Source organism: Rhinopithecus bieti, unplaced genomic scaffold (genome assembly GCF_001698545.2).
Source record: "Rhinopithecus bieti isolate Rb0 unplaced genomic scaffold, ASM169854v2 scaffold_74225, whole genome shotgun sequence".
NCBI classification, from domain to species: domain Eukaryota; kingdom Metazoa; phylum Chordata; class Mammalia; order Primates; family Cercopithecidae; genus Rhinopithecus; species Rhinopithecus bieti.
Genome location: NW_016827667.1, coordinates 72,437 through 83,446, shown reverse-complemented (window position 1 = coordinate 83,446; position 11,010 = coordinate 72,437). Strand labels below are relative to the sequence as shown.

General features: G+C 51.3%; 1 protein-coding gene across 1 annotated transcript in view; it reads right to left on the bottom strand.

Moving 5' to 3' along the window:
- Window positions 1–11,010, bottom strand: part of IVD (isovaleryl-CoA dehydrogenase) — a 15,099-nt gene continuing 4,089 nt past the window's right edge. The window contains exons 4-12 of the mRNA XM_017864023.1: window positions 9,469–9,638; window positions 8,600–8,693; window positions 8,262–8,398; window positions 6,619–6,715; window positions 4,450–4,543; window positions 3,953–4,034; window positions 3,253–3,357; window positions 3,074–3,146; window positions 1–684 (exon numbers count right to left, since the gene is read on the bottom strand). Coding sequence (XP_017719512.1) covers window positions 551–684; window positions 3,074–3,146; window positions 3,253–3,357; window positions 3,953–4,034; window positions 4,450–4,543; window positions 6,619–6,715; window positions 8,262–8,398; window positions 8,600–8,693; window positions 9,469–9,638 — 986 coding nt within the window. The 3' untranslated portion in view covers window positions 1–550. The remainder of the gene's footprint in view (window positions 685–3,073; window positions 3,147–3,252; window positions 3,358–3,952; window positions 4,035–4,449; window positions 4,544–6,618; window positions 6,716–8,261; window positions 8,399–8,599; window positions 8,694–9,468; window positions 9,639–11,010) is intronic.

The window sequence follows — 11,010 nt, the reverse complement described above, 5'->3', positions numbered from 1 at the left end:
GCCTGGCTAGGCTAGGTTTTTTATTATTTTTTTCCCCCAGAAAAGAGACTGCAAGTTGAATATGCCTTATCCAAAATGCTTGGAACCAGAAGTGTTTCAGATTTTAGGATTAGGGATACTTAACCTGTTCCAAGTTCCAATTCATGGAGGGGCCATGATTCTGCTGTGCTTGAGCAGAGAGATCATCCTACCACTCAAGAGAAAGAGGTGGGTATCTGCATGCCCCCAGGTGCCTACCCTGGGAAGTGGGCTCAGAAGTTAGAGAGCAAGGGCACAGAGTCACCAAAACCTGTCCCAACAATCCCCAGACAATATGCTTCCTGCTGAGTTCATTTTAAGTCACAGACCACTAGTCCTGGCACTGGCCCGGCTGTGAGGCCCATGATGCTTGGGAGCTGTTGTGGAGAACTCAACCTCATCCAGAGGCCAGAGGGCTAACAAGACCAGCTGGGCAGGAGGGCCTGCTGCGGGCAGGGTGGGAGAGCCGCCACATCTCTACTTGCCAAGAAAGGCTACTAGGTACAGGAAAAGGGGGCGAAGGGTCTCAGGACTAGTGGAAGTCTGCATTGAAGGCTCTGCCGATGACCAGCCGCCTCACCTCGCTGGTCCCAGCCCCTATCTCATACAGCTTGGCATCTCGAAGAAAGCGGCCCATGGGAAAGTCATTGATGTAGCCATTGCCACCTGCAACAAGGGTTTGGGCAGAGAAGAAAGGAAGTGATTGACAGTGGGCAAAACAAAGAAAGCAAAGAGAAGGCCGAGTATATAGAAACAGGCCACAGGAGGAGAGACTGATTAAAGAAAAGCAGCAAAAGGTAGCAAGATGGAGGGGTGTGGGGAATACACTAGTCCCTTCTTATCCTTGGGGGATACATTCCAAGACCCCAGTGGATGCCTGAAACCGTGGATAGTACCAAACCCCATATATATGTTGTTTCTTCCCCTATACATACATATTTATGAGCAAGTTTAATGTATGAGTTAGGCACAATAAGAGATCAACAATAATAACTAATACTAAAACAGAACTATTATGACATGCCAGCATCACTATTCTTGCACTTTGGGGCCACTGAGTAAAATAATAAGAGTTACTTGAACACAGGCACTGTGATACCAAGACAGCTGATTGGATACTCTAGATGACTACTAACGGGCAGGTAGCACACATAGCATGGATAGGCTGCACAAAGGGACGTTTCACGTACCAAACATGACAGAGCAGCATGGCACAATGCTTCATCATGGTATTCAGAATGGTGTGGATTTTAAACTTATGAACTGCTTATTTCTAGAAATTTCCATTTAGCTTTTTTTTTTTTTTTTTTTTGAGAAGGAGTCGTGCTCTGTCGCCCAGGTTGGAGGGCAGTGGCATGATCTTGGCTCACTGCAGCCTCCGCCTCCAAGGTTCAAGCAATTCTCCTGCCTCAGCCTCCTGAGTAGCCGGGATTATAGACGCGCACCACCACACCCGGCTAATTTTGTATTTTAGTAGAGACAGGGTTTTGCCGTGTTGGCCAGGCTGTTAAATTCCTGACCTCAGGTGATCTGCCTGCCTTAGCCTCCCAGAGTGCTGGGATTACAGGGGTGGGCTACTGCGCCCAGCCAGCACCTCCTATTTCTTNTTTTTTTTTTTTGAGATGGAGTTTCACTCTTGTCACCCAGGCTGGAGCGCAATGGCACAATCTCCGGTTACTGCAACTTCCGCCTCCTGGGTTCAAGTGATTCTCCAGCCTCAGCCTTCCAAATAGCTGGGATTACAGGCTCCCGCCATCACACTTGGCTCATTTTTTTTTTTTTTTTTTTATTTTATGTAGAGATGGGGGTTTCACCATGTTGGCCAGGCTGGTCTCGAACTCCTGATCTCAGGTGATTCACCCGCCTCAGCCTCCTAAAGTGCTGGAGTTACAGGTATGAGCCACTGTGCCCAGCTGCACTTTTTTTTTTGAGATGGAGTTTTGCTCTATCACCCAGGCTGGAGTGCAATGGCACGATCTCGGCTCACTGCAACCTCTGCCTCATGGGTTCCAGCGATTCTCTTGCCTCAGCCTCCCAAGTAGCTGGGATTACAGGCATGCACCACCACGCCCGGTTAATTTTTGTATTTTTAGAAGAGACGGGGTTTCTCCATGTTGGCCAGGATGGTCTCAAACTCCTGACCTCAGGTGACCCGCCCACCTTGGCCTCCCAAAGTGCTGGGATTATTGGTGTGAGCCCAGCCCCATTTAGTATATTTGGACCTTGGTTGACCACAGTAAATGAAGCTGTGAAAAGCAAAGCTGAGGAGAAGAAGGGACTACTGTACCTTGTTGGGGGTAGGGTGGGCAAGAGGTTGCAGCTGAAAGGCCACTCAGAGTGCTAAGGATACCAGACAAAGAAAGAGGGGTGCCACTGACAGGCATGGCAAATGGGGATGAGAGGACGCCAGCATAGCAGCTCAAGGATTCAAACCTCAGCTGCTCGGCTGGAGTCTGTGCTCTTAACCACCGCACAGCATGGAAAAAAGGCTGGTCTACACCTCTGAGACATCTCCCTTTCCCCATTTCCTAGTGTCTATGAGGCAGGGAGGATGAGGGGGGGTGTTGCCGATGGCAGCAGCAACTCCTGGCATCTAGCAGTTTTCTCATTTGCTTTCCATTTCCTCCTTGTAACTGGGACAGAAAGAGCCCAAAGGTCCCAGCTCATGTGGGCCTAGCATAACATAGTGAGGAGTGGAGAGGAGACTGCTTTTTTTTTTTTGAGACAGAGTCTCGCTCTGTCACCCAGGCTAGAGTGCAGTGGTGCGATCTTGGCTCACTGCAACCTCCACCTCCCGGGTTCAAGCGATTCTCTTGTCTCAGCCTCCCAAGTAGCTGGGATTACAGGCATGCACCATCACTCCTGGCATGGGGTTTCACCATGTAGGCCAGGCTAGTCTCGAATTCCTGGCCTCAGGTTATCCACCCGCCTCGGCCTCCCAAAGTGCTGGGATTATGGGTGTAAGCCACCACGCCCGCCCTGAAACCGCTTTCTGAAGTAGCCACAGGCCCCAAGAGCGAGGGAGCCCTGGGAGTGGGGAGTGGGGATTACTCACCAAAACACTGAATGCCATCCAGGGCTACCTGTGTGGCGCACTCAGCTGAGTAAAGAATCACACCTGCACAGTCCTACGGGAGGAAGCTCGGGTCAGCAGGGCCCTGCGAGGCACGCAGTCAGCAAGTCCCAGCCGCCGGCCCACTGCCCCCCTCTCTCCCGGACTGAGGCGGTCCTCACCTTGGGAGTGCAGTGGCCCTCATCGCAGGCCTTGGCAACATTGTAGACGTACTGCCGACACGCCATGAGGCGGGTGTACATGTCAGCCATCTTCCCCTGCATCAACTGAGCACAAAGGGATGTCACAGGTCAACATGCTGGAACACTCTCCCAGTTACCAAAAGCAGGTCAGCAACGGCAACAAGACAGCCAAGGATGAGGAAGCAGGGGCGTGGAGAGGAGATGGGATTTACCCAGGATGACGGAGATGGAGGCAGGTGTGGGAGTTAGGGACAGAGAGTGGCCATTCCACGGCCCACATTACACCCTCAAGTGGCCATCACTGCCCCGGAAAGGCACAGCTCCCAAGGCACCATTTACTCCAACACTTATTACCTTCCAGCAGCTTCTTCGGACCAGGTGGTCTAATTACAAATAGCAACCTCTTTCCCTTCTGCCCCCATAACCTGCACGCTTTGCTCTCCAACCTTACAATGTCTAGTTCATCCACCTCACACAGGAATCGAGGTGGCAATGTGATGAACTTCCTGATGACTTCCAGAGCCGGGCTGCATGCTGAGGAAGACTGCATTCCAAGCAGTCAAGCTCAATTTGCTAGAGGAGACAGTAAACATCCACGGTGCCCACCTCACTTCCTCTCTTTTCAAAGAAAACTTCAGCCTAGTCGACGCGTACATGTCAGCAAAAGCACGCAGCTCACCTGGAAGTGGCCGATCTTCTGGCCAAAGGCTTCCCTCACGTGCAGGTAGGGAATGGTGTGGTCCAGGACCGCTTGCATGAGCCTGTCAGAAAGGAGAAAGGTCCTATGGGCACCTCCTCATCCCACCACTGGGCGTGGTGGCAAAATGCTAGCGTGGGAAGGCCGGAGTCCCAGGGAGGAGAAAAGCAGCCTCAGAAAGTGTAGCCGCAGTTATGGCACTGACTGACCAGAGGTGCAGGGGTGTGACAGCCCAGGTGTCGTTCCATAGCCGAGTAAGCCACCCTGCTCCTCAGGCCTTTGGTCTGTCACTTAATGATATTTCCCTGCTGTGGGAAGAAATTCAACATGGGAGGAGGTGGTTCTTTTTGTCTCCCAGGAGAGTGCAGGGCCAGGAGGCAGCTCCCTTTGGCCCCCAAAGGGAAGGATGCTGCTGCTCACGGTGGGCCACCGGCCAGGAAGGCCGACAGAGCCCAGCTTCCCCCAAGCCTCACACTTACCCGAGAGGCCCCCCGGCCAGCACCAGCCGCTCCAGGTCCAGCCCACTCATCAGCACGTAGACACCCTTATTCTCGTGGCCCAGGATGTTGGCAGCTGCCAGGATAAGTGCTGGTCAGAGGGAGACAGCTGTCCACAGCCTCCTCACTTTTATCAAAGGTACTAGATTTGGAAACATGGCTCTCAAGTAAGGCACTAAAATATGTCACTTGACCTTTATTCAACCAAGGTTCCAGGTAAAAGAAAAGGATCAAGTGAACCCCTTCCAGTCAGAAGTGGAGCTGCCAGGACCCCACCCCATCCACAAGGCCAACCACAAAGCCCAGCGTTGTTAGATCTTTCCCTTCCCTCTCTGGACTCCCTTGGATGGGAAAGAAGAAAAGTTAATTGGTCTAGAAGTCACCCAATCCCTCCCTGACTCTTTCTACACAGGCACCTATAAAGAAACCAGAGAGTTACTCTTTGCCCCAGGTGGAGTCAGCTCTGGTCCAGTGTCACCTCCCTGCAGGGTAGTCCACGAAAGCTTCTTTGTCCGGGAGACAGGCCATTCAGAGATAGTAACAGAAGCTGCTGAGCACCTCTCCACCCAGTAAGCCAGACTGGATGGCCTTGGGAGGTGTGGGCAGGAAAATGAGTTGACACCACTGACCTGCCTTTAATGCTAGTTGAATTTTTTCCTGTCAACAAAGGAGCTGCACAGGTTCCCCTCCCTGGATGCTCCCTGTAATTAAAGCACACTTTTTTGGGCTGTCAGTGATAGGCATGGTATATGGCTGAGGCAGACAGCAAACCCAACTGGTGATCAAATCCATGCCCCTGGTCAGGCGCGGTGGCTCAGGCCTATAATCCTGGCACTTTGGGAGGCTGAGACGGGTGGATCACCTGAGGTCAGGAGTTGAAGAGCAGCCTGGCCAACATGGTGAAACCCCATCTGTCTACTAAAAATATAAAATTAGCTGGGCGTGGTGGTGTGTGCCTGTCATCCCAGCTACTCAGAAGGCTGAGACAGGAGAATCACTTGAACCCAGGGCGCAGAGGTTGCAGTGAGCTGAGATCGCACCATTGCACTCCAGCCTGGGCAACAAGAGTGACACTCCATCTCAAAAAAACAAAAAAAAATTAGCTGGGCAGGGTGGTGCGTGCCCATAATCCCAGCTACTCGGGAGGCTGAGGCTGAGGTGGAGGCTGCAGTGAGCCGAGATTACGCCACTGCACTCTAGCCTGGGTGACAGAGCCAGGACTCCTTCTCAAAAAAAAAAAAAAAAAAAAAAACCCAAACAACAAATCCATGCCCTGGTCCTGGTTAGTACATGACGGCTGCCTGGCTCTCCCACAGTGGCCCACCATGTCCATTTTCAGTTACACCTCGGGGAGAAAATACTCATACTCAACAGAACGTGCCTTCTCTCACTGAGTCTGGTTTCCTCAGTGGATTCAGAATGTTTTTTTTTTCTTAGCATCTGAAATGCTACAAATAATAACTCATTTTTTTTTTTTTTTTTTTTTTTTTCTTTTTTTTTTTTTTTTTGAGAGGAGTTCGCTCTGTCGCCCAGTGCTGGAGTGCAGTGGCTGGATCTCAGCTCACTGCAAGCTCGCCTCCCGGGTCCACGCCATTCCTCCTCTGCCTCAGCCTCCCCAGTAGCTGGATACAGGCGCGCCATCTCGCGGCTAATTTTTTGTATTTTTAAGTGGAGACGGGGTTTCACTCTGTGTTACCAGGATTGGTCTCGACCTCCCTGACCTTGTGATCCGCCCGCCTCGGCCTCCCAAAGTGCTGGGATTAGCAGGCTTGAGCCACCGCGCCCGGCCGAATAACTCATTTTTAAATTTTTTTACAAAAATGTGAGTTAATGAGTTACTTACATGCAGTGGACGGGCAAAAGTACAGGAAGACTGAAGGACATCAGTGGGAAAGGGTAGGTCTGACCCTTCTCTGGCTACTGAGTACAGACTCTATGCGGAGCGTGTGATGCCAGTCAGGCATGCCGCTGCAGGGCCCTGGACAGGAAGGAGTGCTGTCCCGCAGCCCCAGCTCACAGCCTAGCCACGTGTCACTGAAGAGCTAACAATGCCAAGCCTGTCTAACCCAGAGGCTTTCTCAGCTTGAGAACAGCCAGATCAGCCTGGAAGGGGGTCAGGAGAGGGGCTCCCCGATTCTCGGTGCTACTTACCAGGAACCTTACAGTCTTCAAAGATTAGCTCACAGGTGTCAGAGCCCCTCATCCCCAGCTTGTCCAGCTTCTTAGAGGTGCTAAAGCCAGGCATACCCTTTACAGGAATCAAAAGGCAGTCCTGGTTACAGATTAGCCCCAAGGGGGCCTGTACCTGCACAGCATGGCAGCATCCTAGTCCCATGCTCCCCCCAGGTCCTTCCGGTGCTAATGCCCCAGACTGATCCCAGCCTCCTCTGCCACTAGCTTGTGTTCTCCCCAGTTCTCAAGGGGACAGTTCTTTCTCAATGATATGCTCAGTTCTCTGAGCCCTCCTGACCCCCCTGGCCTTATTTCCCTCCCCCAGGGGACATTACTTCCAAGACACTGTCACCAGCCCGGTCAGTTCCCTTATCCTCTGTTTTCTCCTGTCTGTACCCAAAGGGATCCCACTAGGGCTGAACTGAGCCTTCTGTGCTTTGACCTGGACTACTGGATTGCAGCATGTTTTGGCAAGTGCCCAGCAGAGTGCTGTAACATGCTGCCCTTCAACCTATAATGAGGAGGGCGCCACGCAACCTTGAGATTTCCAATCTCAGCCAGGTCCCTACTGCTCCAACTCTAGACAGCTACTTTCCCCCTCTCTATGGAGGGTACCGCAAACCTTTACAATACTCGCTCGTGAAACTCTCTGCCAACTCCCCCACCTGTGGCCCCAGCCCTCACAGGGCCCCTGGCTTCCTCCTCATGATCATTAGGCAGGTGGTTCCTGCACCATCACCTGTAACCCATCCTTCTCTCTCCTGTCCCCGCTCACCATTGTGTTCTGCCCACTCATTCCCAGACGCCTCAATTTCTCCCTGTATTTTCCTTTTTCTTCCCTTTTTTTCTTTTTTCTTTTTTATTTTTTTGAGACGGAGTCTCGCTCTGTCGCCCAGGCTGGAGTGCAGTAGTGCGATCTCCACTCACTGCAAGCTCCGCCTCCCGGGTTCACGCCATTCTCCTGCCTCCGTCTCCCAAGTAGCTGGGACTACAGGCGCCCACCACTGCGCCTGGCTAATTTTTGTATTTTCAGTAGAGCGGGGTTTCACCATGTTAACCAGGGTGGTCTCGATCTCCCGACCTCGTGATCCGCCCGTCAAGGCTTCCCAAAGTGCTGGGATTACAGGCGTGAGCCACCGCGCCCCCTTTTTTTCCCTCCTGACCAAAAACTTTGCTCAGTTCTCTCTTTCCTAAAAACACACCCAAACTCCTAACTTTTTGTTTGAACTCCTGCTCTGCTTCCTTCTTGCTTTTGTTGTCAAGGCTGTTGCAGGGGCAGTCTCCACTTATATCCCACCCATACCTCAGTCTCCCACGGCCACACTCATCAGGTCCACCAATGTACCCTGACTGTCACGTCCTGACCTCCTTTCAGTCCTTCCCTTTCTAGACCTCTTTGTGTGGCCTGGCACTGAGGACGGCTCCACTGTCTTCAGAAGTGACCCATCTGCCCTGGACTTCCTGGTTACCCTCCTTGCAGTTTGCTCTCTGCCTCATCCCCACCTCTGGGGGCCTTGCAGAACACACAACACTGATTGCATTTGAGATCAGGGAAGGGACTATCTCTGGTACCACTGTCAGGAGGCAGAAGCCTCCCTGGCCCTACACGCATCTATACTCACCTTCTCTACAATGAAGGCCGTGATGCCCCGAGAAGCCGGCATAGCAGCCAGATCCGTCTTGGCATAGACAATCAGGACGTCAGCATCAGGGCCATTAGTGATCCAGAACTTGTTGCCATTCAGGATGTAGTGATCTCCTAAGGGCAGGATGTTGGCTATTTGCTCAAGCCATCTCGGCCTGTCTCAGCCAGGCCATAGACCTTCTGCTGAGCAAGTAGCTGTCCAGCTCTGAGAAAGTTCTGGAAATCCAACAGGGACCACCCCCAATTGTTGCTCCCTCACCCTGATAATGTCTGAACTTCTGCCCACTTTAGCTCCCAAGTCGAGAGCGGCCTCACCTTTCTTTTCCGCTTTGAGCTTCATAGAGACAACGTCAGAGCCTGAATTGGGCTCACTCATGGCCAGGGCTCCGATGTACTCACCACTGGTCAGCTGCAAGGAAAACCCCCAACAGGCCTTGTTACAACCTCGGAGTACTCTAGAGCAGCTCACTGATACTGCTGCTTCCTGTCCACATTACACCCCTTCAAACTTCTCAGACCAGGGTATCGGCAGAGTCCTAGAAGTCGCTTCTAAGAAGCCCAATGGCTACAAGGCTGAAAATGCCTCTCCTTTTTCCATTCCCTTTGCAAAGGAAGCTAGTCCTACTCTTCATTTCTTAGAGTTCTCTTCAAATGTTTTCTGTCCAAGAGGCCGGGCGCGGTGGCTCAAGCCTGTAATCCCAGCACTTTGGGAGGCCGAGACGGGCGGATCACGAGGTCAGGAGACCGAGACCATCCTGGCTAACACGGTGAAACCCCGCCTCTACTAAAAAATACAAAAAGCTAGCTGGGCGAGGTGGCGGGCGCCTGTAGTCCCAGCTACTCCGGAGGCTGAGGCAGGAGAATGGCGTAAACCCGGGAGGCTGAGCTTGCAGTGAGCTGAGATCCGGCCACTGCCCTCCAGCCCGGGTGACAGAGCAAGACTCCGTCTCAAACAAAAAAAAAAAAAAAAAAATGTTTTCTGTCTGTTGTTCAATGCAAGAGATCTGGTCCTATTTTTATTTTTGGCTCAAATATTTTAAAGCAATCCATGGCCCCTTCCTAACCACACTGGGTTCATGGCAGCATGCTACAGAAAGCAGGTCTCACTGGCCCTCACCAAGGGGAGACAGTGCCTTATAGTTGGCACTGTGAGATTAGCATGTATTACATTTCTATTTCCTTACCTTTGGGAGATACTTCTTTTTCTGGGCCTCATTCCCATTGCGCACAAGCTGGTTGATGCAAAGGTTGGAGTGGGCACCGTAACTGAGCCCCACTGCTCCAGAAGCTCGGGATATCTCTTCCATCACCAGCACATGCTCCAGGTAGCCCAGGCCAGAGCCGCCATACTGAACTGGGAGTGGTGTGGTGAAAGGGAATGGAAAAGGCAGCCCAGATTAAATTGGGATATTCCATTTGTTGGCAGAAGGGAAACACCTTGTAGCACCTATTCCAAATTCCCTCTAGCAACAAGAATAAGCTGATGCCACAGACCTGCTTACAAGCTCACTGGACTGGTTTTGCCTGCTGCTGCTTGTCAGCTGAGGGGTGATTCAGAAGGCAATCATTGCAACTCCTGCTTTATCCCAGACAGACCTCTTGGTGAAGATACGTGAACAACCTGAGCACCCACTACTCAGAAAGTTACAGAAATGCAGAGGCAGATGAATAAATGAAGAAAGAGGGCCTGGAGTTTAACAGAGAAAAACAAAGACATTGGGATGGAGGTGGTATCCAAAGCACCAAGAACAGATACAAAGCCAGAGGATGTGATGTGTCTGCAAAAGGCCTAAAGAAGGTGAGATTTTATAGCATAGGGCTGAACCCAAAGAAGCAGGACTGGTAACAGGACAGGAGAGCCACAGCCTCAGGGACAATCTTCAGGTGGGCTGTGCAGCAGAGGGAAGATGAGATGCTGGCAGAGAATTTCAGAACTCCTCATAAAATATACGGTTTTTCCTTCACAGCAGATCCAAACTCAAAGTGGCTGGGTCACCTGATACCACCCCCAGCCCTGCTGATTGGGCCAAGCCTAACAAGGTCCTATACACATGTTCACTCTGACCAACAAGTCAGGCTTGTCCTCGCTCTAAGGAAAGCTTGACCTGCCCCTACAACTGCAGGAAGGAAAGTTTGAAGGCAGGTGACATTAGAAACAGCCACCATGACATCATGCAGAAACCAGAACTTATATCCGGCTTTCTTTTTCAGGTTCCCTAGAAAGAGTTTTCATCGAATTTTTTCTTTTTTTTTTTCAAGAGGCGGGCTCTCGTTCTCTTGCCCAGGCTGGGGTGCAATGGTGTAATCATGGCTTACTGCAGCCTTGAACTCCTGGGCTCAAGTGATCCTCCTGCCTTGGCCTCCCCAGTTGCTGGGATTACAGAAGCCCACTACCACACCTGGCCATTTTCAACTGATTTCTAACTGCCTCTTTCTTCCATAAAATACAATCTGATTCAGAAGCATATTGTCTGCAGGGAGTGGGGTACATAAACCCCCAAAACACAATAGGAGAGTCTTCCTTAGGAGTGACCAGCAGCCTTTCCCCCGATGCTTTTACATTAAGATGGTTGCAATTAATCTTTAAGTGGTTTCATTTTATGAAAGATGATGTAACTTTCTAGGATGTAAGGAGAAGTATTGGGTTCCACTCATACTCTCATGCCCAGAGTGAATACAGGCCGAAGCAGGTTGGGCTTTTTTTTTTTTTTTTTTTTTTTTTTTTT